This window comes from Oryzias latipes, chromosome 18 (assembly GCF_002234675.1).
Source record: "Oryzias latipes chromosome 18, ASM223467v1".
In the NCBI taxonomy this organism is placed as follows: Eukaryota; Metazoa; Chordata; class Actinopteri; order Beloniformes; family Adrianichthyidae; genus Oryzias; species Oryzias latipes.
In genome coordinates, this window is record NC_019876.2 from 29,631,785 (window position 1) to 29,647,040 (window position 15,256).

The 15,256-nt window shown below is 46.7% G+C and overlaps 1 protein-coding gene across 2 annotated transcripts in view; it reads left to right on the forward strand.

Moving 5' to 3' along the window:
• Positions 1-1,759: 1,759 nt before the first annotated feature.
• The window catches only part of LOC101159618 (leucine-rich repeat and calponin homology domain-containing protein 4), a 40,982-nt gene continuing 27,485 nt past the window's right edge, over positions 1,760-15,256 (forward strand). Inside the window, exon 1 of one of the 2 annotated variants that reach the window (XM_011487805.3) lies at positions 1,760-2,177. In XM_011487805.3, the coding sequence (XP_011486107.1) occupies positions 2,006-2,177 (172 nt within the window). In that variant the 5' untranslated portion in view covers positions 1,760-2,005. The remainder of the gene's footprint in view (positions 2,178-15,256) is intronic. The other variant, XM_011487806.3, reaches the window with a different exon arrangement.

Genomic DNA, 15,256 nt, shown 5'->3' on the forward strand with positions numbered 1-15,256 from the left:
TATGGAGGGGGGGTGATGGGGCTTCATTCCTTCAGGATACTTTCTCACAGCAGCCAGAGCTGGTTAACCAGGGGCGTTGATCGGGTTCTGGTCTGTTAGGGTCACCCCGTCTCACTCGGGGCGGCCCGACAGGGTCACCCCGTTTCACTCGGGGCGGCCCGACAGGGTCACCCCGTCTCACTCGGGGCGGCCCGACAGCTGACAGATGGTCCCATCCTCTAAAGAGAGAGGAAGAGGAAGAAAGGAGGATGAAGGCTGGAGGAAGAAAAAACTAAAAAATGCTAATTGGTGAATCCAGACACATGTGCCATAGTCATTGAAGTCACGCATGCAAGCGCAGTTCACACTTCATGTGGGATTATTATGGTCTGCTCTGCATTCTATGATGAATGGGATGATGTGAAGCTCACAGAGACCACACTCTGCTGGGGCTCTAGATGAAATTATGAGAAGCATCTCCACTTCAGCATTTAGAGCTGGGGGGTGAACCATTTGGAGTGACACTTCTTAGAGGCTGCAGGATCTGACAGGTTCTCCTAAACCATCCATCCATCCAAAAGCTTCTGAAGCCCCTGCAGGACAGGAGCGGCTGAGAGCACATGTTGTATAAAAAGTGCATTAATCCAATTGACCCCATAAGGATGAATAGGAATAAGGCCGCTAAACCTCATGGGAGCCGTGAGGAGACAATGCAGGCCCGCAGACGCTGCATTTGCACGAAGAAAGATGTATTAGAGCTGGAGACAAAGACCCCCCCCCACGACCTAGTTTGGGGGAACTTGATATGATGGAAAGAAGAAAAAAACATTCTGAAAAAACTGTTTGGAAAGACTCGCTGAAAACAATTGACTTCATTAAACTGTGCAAATCGGCACAATTTGGTTTCCCCTTTCGGCTTGAAGCTCCGCCCCTTCATTTGGTCCACGCCCACCACTCCTCGCACCCCTCGCAGGCTGCACCCGCTGACTGTGGAACGGAGATTGAGGCCACTTCCGGTTTTACCCTTCAAAGTAAAGCCCATTTTGGAGTTCTCATGCCGATGCATGACAATAAGTGTACATATATGTGTATAACAGTGTTATAGTTACCATCAAAATATTGCATAGTCATACTGATGAACCGATACTAATTTATGTATCCGATCTAAGTTGGTGATCTTTGTACAGGGATCAGGCTGATTGCTGCTGGACCAACGTGGCAGATGAAGACACGCTACCCCTGTGTTAACCCTTGTGCTATACTAGGCCCTTTAACGTTGGGAGTTGGGTCATCTAGACCCACTAGACAGTGCTCTGAACCTTTTTTTTTCAATGATTTGTGATCTTCACTGGTGTCCATGGATTACATGAAATCTTTCCACCTTTATCCACCTTTGTCATGGTAGGGGGAACACGTCAATGGAAGGGGGGGGGGGTCATCTGAGTCAGCACCAAGGCTAAATTCCAAAGTTTTTTTTATTCCCCCAAATAACCAAAATAACCAAAAAGCTTTAAAATGTCTAAACATTTGTTCTCAACATTAAATTATTTAAAATGCCTATTCTGCGTTGTTTTATAAATCCTACTTTTGTACACTAATTTTGCAAGTTATCATTCCTGGCACCTTATTTTATTCTTTTTTTATTTCTTTGTTTTGATATTATTATTAATAATAATAATGTTAAACTAACAAAAAGAGAAAAACTCCTGGATGGACTCGTCCTCTTCGCGCTTTTATTTTGAAGGGGCAGAACAGTCGCGGGAACGTGGCGCACTTCTTCAGCTTGACGTGACTTCCTGGAAGATTGACAGCTCGCGCTCGCTCGCTCGGACCCTCGCGCTCCCGTTGTGTGAGCGAAGACTCCGTCTCGGGTCGGGAGCTGCCCCTCCGTGGATCTATTTCGGCTTTTTGAAGGGAGTTTCCGGGAGCAGACGCCCCGGCGGAAGTTTTCCCGCCCCACGGGCTCCGTGAGCGAAGCGGCGGATTCGCAGAAAGTCGGAAAAGGAGCGGCGGACTCGCGTGTTTGATGGCTGCTGGGGATGGAGCCCAGCTGCCGGCCACCGTAGCGGCCAGTCGGAGCGTGGAGAAGGCTCTGGAGGAGGCTGCCGCCAGCGGCGCCCTCAACTTATCCAACCGAAAACTCAAGGAGTTCCCCCGAACCGCCAGGAACTACGACCTGTCCGACATCACCCACGCAGGTGAGTTGTCCGCCGCCCCGCGGGGCTCGCGTGGGAGCTGGCCGCGGGACCGGGGAGCGCCTTTTGTGCTCCCAGCACCTGCGCGTGTCTGCGCTAACGGGGCGGACATCCTTCCTGTAGTTGCGCAAACTCCCTCCGAGGCCCCTCGGCCTGGGGCCCTGCGCTGCCACCGCTGCTTAAACTGCACTTTGGGGCCGTTTGTCATGAAATACATCTCAGAATCACCCAGGAAAAGAATTTCCGCCCTTTCTGAAACTTTTGAGGCATCGACGCTCATCATAACGGCGCCGTTTTGTTTGCTCCTCTGTCCCCGCCCCCACCGTGGAGGCACCGTGGTGTTTCCGTGACGTTTGTGTTTGGATCCTTCATCCAGGATCAGCTGGGCTGCTGTAAAGTCACTTTCCACGAAGGAGGGCCACATCTCGGCTGTTCCTCTTCCTCCTGGGGGGCAGAAACCAGGATGTCTGGCTCTCCCCCCGCTCACTTTCTGTCTTTTTATGTGAGAAACTGTGACGCTGTTTGTGGTTCCAGCTCTGAAGCTGCTTCCTTCAGCTCATCTGTGCAGCTGGGTTCAGGTTTAGGGGGCGGGGCGTCCTCCGATGGGCGTGGCTCCGTGGAAACCCAGGTTACAGGCTGAGGGTACAGTCACGATGAAGAACAGCAGAAAGGTTTTAGAGACGATCTTTGTAGCTGTGAGTGCTAAAGTCATATTTATCTACTTCTCATGGGGCCAAAGTCATTCAAGATCAACTTTTTGAGCTTTTCACTGTTTTATTATGTTAATTCTTCACTACAAACATCCTCAAAGTGGTATTTTGATCTGTTTCTGAGCATTCCTTCTAAAAACCTGCTCTCTGAGCACCAGCCCCCCCAATCCACAAAAACGAGTTGATCCTCACAATGTGACATCACAAAGTGGGGAACAGCCCCTTCCAGGAAGAGTCTTAGCTGCCAGCCCCGCCATTAGACTAACACTCACGCCTATTTTCTGAGCTAGCGGTGATCTGCTATCATGTTTATAATACAATCAATGGAAAAACATACCATCCTAAATTGGCCTTAACAATAACATTAGTATTCCCGATGACTCAGCAGTTTTCCACAGTCAATACTGCAGGCCAAGAGAAATGACTGTTATCAAAGGATACTTGTATATTAAACACAGCCTTTAGGACTGAAGGCGTGTCCATGCGTGCACCATCCACGACCTCCATACGTGTCGGTGGTCTTCCTGCTTCAAAGCCAGAGGATCCTGGCTCCAGAATTGTGGTGTCAAACTGGTTTCAACTCAGCTGTTGGTTAAACCTGAAAACAGTCGTCTTTTCATGATGATGATTTCGTTTTAAGCCAAAATCCAAAAACCTGTGTCGTTTTCCAGGACATAGTTTCTGTAGAGCGGCAGGAGTTCATAAGAAACTCACCTCTGAGTGTTGGCGTGGAGTAAGCCCGTCCCCACTTCCCATCATCCATCTGTTAACACACTCTTTAAGAACTGCAAAGTTAAGCGGGATTTTCTTTACAAATGTCCTCCATCGTCGTGTTTTTGACGCTTTTTTTCTTCAAGAACACGATAAAACCACCGGTTTCATTGTGGTCGGATGCTAAGCCAAGTTTTGTCCACTGGAGCAAACCAGCTAATTTCTCTGATGTTCTCGCAAACCTTTCTGAGCCAATAGCTTATCCTCTAAACAAATAAATTGAAAATTGAAATCTTTGCACATATCTCCTGACATGAGCCAGAAATGTTGTTGTTTTTTGAAGAAAACTGGTTCATGGGATTTCTGATACCCGGACTAAAGTCTCTCTAAAAGGAAACTTGGATTATATCCTCACAATTGATGAAATTCATCATTTTGGAATTAACATGAAATCCAATGATCAGAATTTTACTAAATTATCCTCACATGGGAAATAAAACCTTTTAAGCTACTTTAAAAATGCACTTTTTAAATAGTTGAACACATACTACTAATCTGAGTCAGTCCAGCTTTTTATAGTCGCTCTAACCTAACCAGCTTTTGTTAATCCTGTTTAAGGCCAATCAGACATACACCTGGTTGTTGAGAACAGTTCACTGTAAACCCGCCTCAGACCACAAAAACAGCAAGAAGCAGCAGCAAACCATCCACCAGGTAGAAAAGGAACATGTGTGAACATCAAAGTGGCAGCTCTTGGTCTCAGCTCCATAACCCTTGTGCTATCTTAGGCACTTTAACGTTGGGAGTGGGGTCATCTAGACCCACTAGACAGAGCTCTGAACCTTTTTACTTCAATGATTTGTGATCTTCACTGGTGTCCATGGATTACATGAAATCTTTCCACCTTTATCCACCTTTGTCATGGTAGGGAGAACACCTCAATGGAAGGGGGGGGGGGTCATTTTGACCCCATAGGATACCACAAGGGATAAAAAACATCAAAGAGAACTCAGATGAACGGCACAGATCTCAAACCTTCGTACTGCCTGAGCTGAGTAACGATGAGAATTATGGGATTGTGTCTGTGGTTCTTCAGCTTTCAAACGTTTCTTGTTCCTGGCAGAAAAAGCCCACAAAGTTGCTGTTTTTTTGTTTAGAAATCTTCTAGAGTTATCATAAAAAATGTTCCTCTAAATTTAGACTTTTGTTTCTGTGAAGCAAACACAGGTCAGGGAACAGTTTCATTTCTGTTGAAGGCTCCAGTAATGAAGTGTTGGAGTCTTCTCCATCAGAAAGACTCAAAGGACTGTAGACGGCAGCTCGGCCTGAGTGTGTGTGGCTCATGCTTTATGCATCCGGCGCCGCCTCAGGTCAGGTGGTGCTCTGCTGGAAGGATGGCGCTTCACCTGAACGCTGTCATCCACCAGTCTGTCTTTTGTGGTTTGTGTAGTCTCCCAGTAATGAGAGAGTCTGGCATTCGCCCGTCAGGTTTTCCCACACAAAGCCCGCAGCGCCATCAGGTGAGTCACCTGTCAGGTGACGCCAGGGCAGCAGCTGATCCTCACAGAGGCTCCAGAGCTGACATCACCAGCATGGTCACTCTGTTTGATCATCAATCCTTCAGTGACTCCTTTGTTTGTACAGCTTTTTGTCCAAAACCTTCTTTATGTATTTATTTGAAGAGTTGAACTAACGGCTAAAATTGTGTGTCAACACATTTTTCTGGATGACATCGATGTGGCCTTTGCCCCAAAATCTTTTACAAGTTTGGTGTTCCATGTCAGACAGATTCAGTTCAGTTTTATTTGTACAGTCCAGTACTGCAACAATAGTCGTCTCAATGGTCTACCGCGTTTTTGTGAGAGCACTTCCCAACGATGACGTACCCCGGCCGGCCCTGCTTTTCCTTTAGCTGCCCCCCTTTCATTAACAGCAGCACCGTACCAAAGCACTCGCGCTACATTCCTAAGCGTTAATTTGGCCACTCGTCCTTTTAGCTTTCTTGGACTGAAACCAGAGTTTGCCTTTGGCTGTCTGCTCGTATAGTGTCTGTGGTTGAAAGGCCTCAGAAAGGGTCTGTGCTGAAGTACCTTTCCTCTTAAAGACACTAAACCTTAGAATTCCAGCAGCAGGTGGAACTTGAGATCAAAACATCTTTGAACATTTAAAATCATCGTACAGTTTTTCTTTAAGCTATTTGTCTTGATTTTTGCTTTTACTGCTAAAGTTTGCTTGGCTCTTGTCCAGGTTTTTAATGTTAACGTGTTTTTCAGAAACTATAGTAGTTTGAAGTCAAGAAGGGAACCAGTTTACTGCAAACGCAGATTACTTAATCAGGAACACAGGAATCGGTATAAAGTCAGGTTTGGCTGGAGATACTGGATGTTTCAGACCTTTAACTTTCTCAAAAATCGACAGCGCGCCTTATGGTCTGAATGCAGGAGTTGGTTACTTGTTCAGGTGGACAAATATGAGTCTTTCCTCTTAAGAAGTGACTTGAGAAGGCTCAGTGACAGATTCGTTTAGAGCAGGCATGTCCAAAGTCCGGCGCGTGGGCCAAAAGTGGCCTGTTTTAAAATTTCCAGTGGCCCGCAGATTCCAGTCATAATATCAATATGACAGCACCGTCTAAATACTTTTGGTACAATTTCTTGATAGTTATTAGTAGGCCTGCTCAATAAATCGCAAATTTATCGTAATCGCGATATCAAGCTGTGCAATAAGAATATCGCAAAAGTCTGCAAATATTGCAACGAATGGTACCTTCAATGTGCTAAACTAACCTTGTGGCAGCTACAAGTACTTAACGAATCAAATGAATCTATTTATGTATTTTACCTATCAGATGGACGCCTTTAAGTTGTTGACCAATCGGATGGAGACCTTTGATGTTAGATGTTGGCCTCCTATGGAGACAAAGGTCATTTGGACTGTAATTTAAGTTATGTTGACTCTTATTTAAATTAAGCTGTTGCAGTGAAATAGAAATGATGTTTTTGGTTGTTTGGCTATTTGTTCATGTATCGTCATCACAATATCGATCACTGAAATCGCAAATCGTGAGTTTCCTCATATCGTGCTGGCCTAGTGATTAGGTAAATTAGGCTAGAAACCATCTTTAGCCTGTAGCAACACACACCTGCGACCCCATTTGTGACACTTTCTGGTTCAATTCTAAAATGTCGACCGTAAATTAAGGACAGTGGACAGCGAGGGCCTCGCTTTCAGGACATTCCCAAATTGAAGTATTTTTTAGCAGTGAAATACCAAACGTGTGTACTCGAGGGACCTAGAAACTTTCCAGAAGTCTCTGTGGAAAAACCAGTGTGCATTGTTGCTCTCTAGATTGGGGAACATAGACCACAATCCATTGCGTCTGAACAAGTTTTGTGACATTTTTTTTTTTTAAATAAACCATCAACGTCTTCTTTCTCAGAACTCAGTGGATTCATAAATAGTTGTCGTAAAATGATTGTTGATTAGATTTTCACTGTGGGAAATTTGTGATGTCATATTCACCGTTTAAAACAAAATAAAAAAGCATGGAGGGTGGTGTCCGAATCGCTTTTAAAACCCAGGGCACTGGATAGTCCTGCAGTGGATAGTTTTTGTTTTTGTTTTTAGGGAATTCAGACACAGCTACTGAGTTCTGGATCAATAGGCTCTACAAGACATGCTAACCACACCAAGCTCACCTGGAGGGAAGGTGGATGGACTTTAAAGGGGACATTTCCATTAAATAGGTCATTAACATTTAACGTTGGAGGGGTTAAAGAATGGGAGCCAAACGATTGGCCCTCTCATGTTTCCTCTCATCTGGCCCCCTTTGCTTTAGAGTGTTTGCAGAAATGTGCTGTTCATCTTTGCAGTGATGGTGGAGCTGGAGGGTGGTTGTCCTGAAGACCCGTTGGTCTTGGACACGTGACGTCCTCTGACAGACGGTTGGTTTTCCATGACAGAACTTTGGGACTGGTGTTGACTCCATGCCGTCTGGTTGTGCAGAGGACAGCACCAGCAGCAGTGCTGGTGTTTGGAATGATTATTTGATCAAATATAAACCTCCAGTTGAGTTCTTGGACCCTCATCCAAACCCCCCCCCCACCAGCCTGCCCCCCCTTTTCTTGGCTGTCCTGGGAAGAGAACGTAATGATCATTTTTTGGAAAGCCTCTGCCGGGCCAATAACAGAGGTTTTGCTGGAGGGGGGGCCGTGTTTAATCTCAGCCCTCCCCACATCCTCGGGGGAGCAGCTTCCCAGAGGAAGGTCAGAGGTTCACAAGAAGAGAATGTGTCCTCCCCGGAGTTTCCTGGCAGCTCAGACTGCAGCAGAACAAAGCTCAGCTGTGGGGGGGCGTGTGCACCTTCCAGCCCCCAGGCATGACTGTTGTTTACAGCCGTGTTGGATGAAGCAGCCGGCCTCACCGGGCTGGAAGCTTTTAGGACTGCTGCCTTTGAAGGGCTGATGTGTTCGCTGCAAAAACTTTCAGGCTTATTACTGCATTGTATTATCTGTTCAATGCTATAAATCCTTCAAACATTGTTTGCCTGTTTGTCTTTCTTTATTCTAGTATCTTCCTCCATGTTTTGCTGCTTAACTCCTCCTACAGTGTTTCATCTATTTCAACCATTCAACTATTCAAATGTTCAGCTCTTTCAGCGTTTTCCAGCTATGACTTTTGGTCCTTCAAGTCCTTGAACTTTTCCAGATATTCCATATTAATTATATGTCCTGCCTGGTGTGCCTGATTGGTGGCGTCATGACATATGAGCTGAGGTGTACAACTTTACCGGTTCGATACCCGGGACAGGTATTTTTCACAAAAACATCTTTTTTCTTATTGTGCTGTTTTCTCTTTATTTATGGTCAACCTTGAGCATTTCTTTGTTTATTTTTTTTGACAAATATTACCCTTTAAGTTTTATTTTCATTCAGCAATATAGCATTCAACCTAGAACCTTCTTCTGGAAACGCAGCTACTTATAGTTTTTATTCCAGTTTAGAATTGATTAAATTCATTAAATAGGTCAACATCTGGTCTCGGTTTCCTTTTTGTACAACCGATGTCTGGTTAAAGTTGTCCAACAAAGATTCAGTCTGTAGAAACTCACTCTGTTGTCTTACTTCCCTAATCAAATCTAAATATAAATACTTATTTCCACCACACAACCACCTATCCTGAGGGAGTCATAACTGATGTTGGGAACTTCAACAAGGCCAACATGAAGAACGTTTCCCCAACGTCCAACATACAGACTTCGTGACCAGAGGTAACAGCGTATTGGCGTAGACCAACGGCAGAGCAGCTGGTTGATATTGAGGACTGTATATAATTGGTCACAAACACATCGCAATCAGGGCAAACGAGAAACCGTGGATAAAGACGGAGGTGCAACTCTTGCTGAGATCGATTCTGCTTTTATATCTGGAGACAGCTACCCTCAGAACAGCAAGAACCAGGGTCAACAAAGCAGTCGGACCGGTGAAAAAAGCCCATAGACACAAAATCCAAGACTGTCTTCAAGACCACAGAAACGGCAGGAGTCTGTGGCAGGGAATTAAATCTGTCACAGACTAGAAAACCTTTCCCCAGTCCTGAGACGTGAACATCTACATCAACTGAATTTAGTATTTTGGGCAATTTGAGCCTCTCAACAACACCCCTACAGCAACCCCACATCACGAGGAACAGGTGCTGTTTTTTGACCCAGTCGAGGTCCGGCAAACACTGGAGGATCGATCCAGGAAAAGCCGCCGGTGCTGAGGCCGTTTGCTCAAGGAGTGTGCAGAACAGCTATTGGCTGTTTCTCACAGACATTCATCATCTCCCAGCATCATGACCCACGACTACAACCACAGATGACACGACAACAGGAAGTAGTACAGAGATGGGGGGAGGCTTCTTACAGGAACGGTGCAGCAACAACCTGATCCTGGATGTGAATAACCAAAGAACTGGTGATCTACTTAAGGAAAAACTGGGCTCTTTGCATTTACAAAGACACTGCAAAGGAGATTGTCCGACACACCAGGATCCTGGGGTCCACGTTGCCGACGACCTCATCTAGATGTCGCGCACCTCCTCCGCTGTAAAGAAGGCGCTGGAGGCGCTAAAGAGAGCTCACCTCAGCCCGTCAGTCCTCTCCACCTTTCACAGAGACGCTGGTCAAAGTGTGTCACTGTAGAATAACACCGGCAGGAGGTCGGTGGATTTGCCTCATGGAGCAGTTTTACCTGCCTAAGCCCTTTGAGATGTTTACAGGCTGTTTTGTTGTGGTCATACCTGATGTTGTACAGCAGTGCATCGTCGTCGATGCTGTGCATGAATGACAAATACAGAATTTGACTCTGAAATGAGGGCAGCACGGTGGTTCAGTGGTTGGCGACAAGACCCTGGTTCAAATCCGGGCTTGGGAGTTTTTCATGTTCTCCCCGTGCATGCTTGGGTTTTTCACTGCGGCTTCCCCCCACAGTCCAAAAACACGCCTCTTAGGTCGATGGGTTGGTCTAAGTGTCCCTAGTGTGCATGTGGGAGTGTGCAGCAGTCAGGTCACCTGTCCAGGTTTACCCCGCTGTCGCCCAGCAGCAGCCCGTACAGGTTCCCGCCACCCCATGAAAGTGATATAGTGGATGGATCCCAAATAATAAAAGCCCCCAGAGCATTCCTGTTTGGGGCTGCTATGAACTGGTTGTTATGGAATGAATGAGACAATCATAAAATACAAGTGTTACGTAGTTAACTGTTGAAGGTTAAAGGATGTAGACGGTTGGATCATTGGATTCTAACGACTGACTGACTATCATCTCCTGAACCGATGCTGTTTTCAGTTAATCTACAGTCGAGCGTCTCCGCTGAGCTCCTGGTCCATCATATGTAATGTTTAACCTTTTCCTATACTGTCTTCTTTGTTTTTTCTTTCGTTAGCTCCGCCCACAAGACAAACAGGTATCTGACAGATAATCTGCCTCCCGCCCGTCTTCAAATCTCCTGTTGTCCGTCTTTCGTTTGGTCATTTCTGCGGAGCGTGAGATTAATGTGTCCGATGTGACTGGAGCCTGGCCGTCAGTGACTGTCAACAGAAAAAGGTGCGCCTGCTGGTTTGGACTGCCCACCAACATACTAGCAAAGCATTGTGGGATTTGAAGTATTACTGGTACCGTCTATACCGCGGGCCAGCTCTAAAGCACATTTGATATGATCTCGCGGGCCAATTACAATGACACTTTGGCCCAAATGTGGCCCACGGGCCTGAGTTTGACACACGTGTGCTAAACGTTCCTGTCATTCCACGTCTGCTGACCCCATGGATGCCAGTTATCTTTCCTTTTGGAGAGTTTGGCTGTCAAATGTACATTCAGAAGACGAAGGACTTCAACGGATCAGCACAGGTTCACTGTCGTAGACGGACAAAGTCATGAGGTGATGCTTAACTCAGATGTAAACAGCTCACATCCCCTTCCTTTGGCTGAGATCACTGTCCTGGCTTCACCTCCACAAAGATTGGATCATCGCTCCTCTGTTGTGTTCTTCATCACAGCATCTGTATTTCTGGGTAAAGCCGCTGAAGTGTTTTTAGTTCCTTCTAGCAGCCGGTCGATCCGCCCCGCTGCTGTGTCATTTCATGTGAACCTCTTTTGATTTCTGGGAATAAATGCCGTTTCAGTGCACGTTTGACGGAGAGCGCAGTCCTTGTGGTCGCGCTGCAGGAACAGCCACACGCTGCCGTTCATGCGTGGAAAAAGCAGGGTGTGTGCGACCGTGTGGTTTCAGGCTCGTGTCGGTCGGTTCCCTCTTTTCTGCGTCCGGAGCAGACGTGTGCAAGCCTGATGTCAGATTCCACAGGATTTCATCTGCTCTGTGGATGTGGGCGACATGCTTTGACGTGAGATAACATGGTTATCCAGATGAAAACCTCTCTGATAAACAGCCAAAAGTATCCAGAAGGATCTTTATCCATCAATCCTGTCCTGACTCATTAATGAAAGAGGGATTGACCTGACCTGACCTGACACGAACTTGATGAAGGACAGGGCTAAAGATCAGGAAACTGTACACGTTTAGTGGACACGCCCTCTTCTGCGTAGCGGTCTGAAAGCTAGTGGCGTGCTTTTTTTCTCTGAGAGAGCAGCAGCTGGTGTGAAGGGGAATCCCTCCTCAACTCTCATGGGGGGGGGGGGCACCAGAGAGGAGGCGGGGAACACAGAAAGGCTGTGCTGCACCATGATCAGGAGTTTGGAAACCAGAATATCTGATATTTTCCAGCACAGCAGCAAACCCCAGAAAACGGACGGCTGGAAACGTCGAGGTCCAGACCTGAACCACGTTTGAATCCTGTGGCCTCAAACCGCCTGTAAACCTGGTTCAGGTCCAGACCTGAACCAGGTTTGAATCCTGTGGCGGGACCTTCAACCTGCCTGCAAACGTGGTTCAGGTCCAGACCTGGACCTGATTTGAATCCTGTGGCCTCAAACCGCCTGTAAACCTGGTTCAGGTCCAGACCTGAACCAGGTTTACAGGCGGTTAGACTGCTCCGCTTCAGGATTCAAACCTGAATCCTGCGGCGGGGCCGTCTAACCTTCTGCAAACCTTAGTACAAAGCAAAACCTCGAGAGAGACCGATGGCTTCAAACAGGAACACCTCGAAGCCCCACTTGATCCAGTGGTCTTTTAATTATGATGATGCTGTTTTTAGCCAAAATCTGAAACCCGTTTCTTTTTTAGACATAGTTTCTGCAAAGCATGACTTTATTTTCTCCTGCTAGCTTACAGCCCCCCACACCCCCAAGCTAACATTAGCGGTAGCAGTATCAGATCCATCCATCCGTCCAGTTCTGATCCAGATTCCAGCTCAGACCAGGAAAACAAAGACGTTCATGGATCAGTTGGTCTACAGGTGGATGATCAGAAAGGGGCGGAGCAGGGAGACTTTGGCTCCGCCCAGCGTATTTTCTACGTCACAAATGGAGCTTTTACAGACATTTTTTTTCATCTGCTCCTGATTCACAGCGATATGAATAAAGAAATCTTCAGAAACAACACTTGTAATCATAATTTTCTTTGTTTCCTTCATCATTAAAAAATGCAGCAACAACACGTTGAAACCCCCCCAACCCCATTTTCTTTGGTGGGGGTCTTTAAGCTTTAGTCATGTCTTCTTGCATTTGGCTCAGTTTGCATTCAGTAAATAATGTCTGAATGTTTCCTGCCCTTCATTTCTATCCGTTTTCACTAAAGTTTGGACAATTTCAGCGTCGACTGGGATGTAAAGCAGCTCCTAGTCGTTCATGCGGTTTGTGTTTTGGTAATCCACCTTTATATGAGGAACAAATGATATGGAATCTGGGCCAAAAGACTCCAAACTATGCATGAATATAAAGGTAGAAGATGTAAATATTAAGATATGTTAATATATCTTTTCAGACAGAACTTTTAGGAGTTTTTATTTCAAGATTTGTGGCTTTTGTCTCCATGAGCCGCTGATGGGTTGATGTCCCTCAGAGAAAAATGCTAATTTAGAGAAATGCTGCGTTCAAGTGGTGTGGAAATAATCGGAAAAGTGACTGTCCCCCCTCTGAAAAAACCACATCAATGTCAGAACATTTTGCAGAAACGCAAAATAATTCTCTGCACAATTTATTAGTAGTGGACCTGAATGACAGGGGAAATAAAACATTAACAAGGACCATCAATAGAATTTATCCTCGTTTGTTGGGCCACATGACATAGTTTAACTGGTCTCATATGCCCCCCCGGGCCTTAGTCTGCCCACCCCGGTTCTAGACTCTCTGTAACACGGTGTCCAGCACATTACTCATCCCAAATCCTGTTAGTTTTCTGCTCACTGCAAATATCAAAGCGGCTTTGGTTTGAATGTTTTTGCATGTTTCTAAATGTTGACTTGTTTGCTGGTGAACAGACTCCCTCCTGCTGGATTCTAGTGGTCTGGACGGGACGGCCTGGTAAATAATGAAGGCTTCGGCTCCGTCTTATGTAACCGGCAGATCTGGTGACTCCCACGGCGTCCAGATGGCTGAATGTCTCACAGCAGGGAAAGTTTGGGGCCTTGTAGGGATGTGAGCTTTTTGTCTCTCTGCTGGAAACTTTGAGGATCTTTCCCGTTTGCTTTTCTAATTGAGAGATTTGCCTTTTCACCAACAAATGTCGTCCCATCCCAAACTCTTCTGGTTTGATCTGCCTTTGTGACTTTAACCTGCTTCTACCGACCTGATCCGCACAACACTTGGGTCGTTCCTCCATGGAAGGGGGGATGTGGAGATGCTGGAATCCGTACTACAGGCCTGGTTAGACAGGTTTGTGCTTGTTCACAGCCACAGGAGCTTCACAGCAGTCATTAGATGAACGGTGAGGATCTGCTGCCGCGTGAAGCTGCATCTCCATCACCTGCACGGATCCGTTTGCCAGCATTCAGCCGGCCTGGTCCGTGGGCGGCTGCTGGTAGCAAGGCGGGCAAACAGCAAACACTTCCCGCTCTTTCTGACAGCAAGGCTGAGTCCAGGCGGCCGTCGTGGGTCGGTGCCATAAATGGCATCCGTCATCCAGGCTCCGCTCAGTCAGAACCACGGACACGGAGGTACCGCCGATCAGCGCCGTAGGCCATCTGTGGAGGTGCCTTACATCGTCTGTGCTCGCCAAAGAGACCATCTGTTGCTGTGGCTGGAAAGCTCTGGTGTGTGTGGCATGAGGAAGACATTCCTGGAGGATGACTGACACATCACCAGGAGGAAGGTGGTTCTACCAGCTGTTTTCACGCCGTCACTGAAGCGGCTGCATTCTTAAAATGATGAGAAAAATCTTCTTCTTCTTCTGTCATTTTCTCTTTCACTCTCCTCTCTCCGTTGGTGTCATGGTGGTTTGTGTTTGAGCTGCCTGAAGCAAACCTTTCGTTTCTATTTCACCCGACACCCTCCATGTTTGCTGATGACGCAGCTGTTTGCCAAAGCGGACTCGAACAGCAAGTCCTTCATTCCCACACCTACGACTCCACTAAACTACATCTGGCCAATATCAACCTCTCCAAATGTGTTTTCAGTTCATATCTGGATTTTACTCACTTTCAGTCTCCGTGCTGTTGCCATGACGACTGGAATAATTTAGCTTCCCTGCAGTTTCACACCTCCATCTGTCACATTTTTTTTCATGACAAACTTTAATGTCTTGGAGATGAGGCTGAAAGGCTCGATTTGAAAGTCGGGGGGAGAGCTGCGTTTAAAGGTTTAAAGGGGAAAGGTCGGCGGTGGGGCCGGGGCTTGAGAGACCCACAGCAGCACAGTTTTCCTGTGTCCATGCGGGCCGGACTTCCCCCTCCAGCGGCTACCTCAAATGTGAGAATAAGAGACACCCCCTCACTGGGATGCATTATAATTTATGGCTGTTTTTACCCATGCGGCTAAAACTACAGTGGAGCTGATAAATACCAGGCGCTAATGTAGCTTTAAAGGCTCACCGAACGTCTTCCGGCCTCTGGGACTCGGTATGAAGGGACGTCTGGATTGGGGAATCTTAAAAGGCACCAGCAGATAGTCTGTGCCAAAGTCATCAGTAAAATCAATAACTTAAATAATGATAAACATGACAGCTGTGAGCGGCGACGTATAACGCCCCCACCCCAGCCTGCCTGCCTTTGAGCCGCCCTCATTGGCTGAG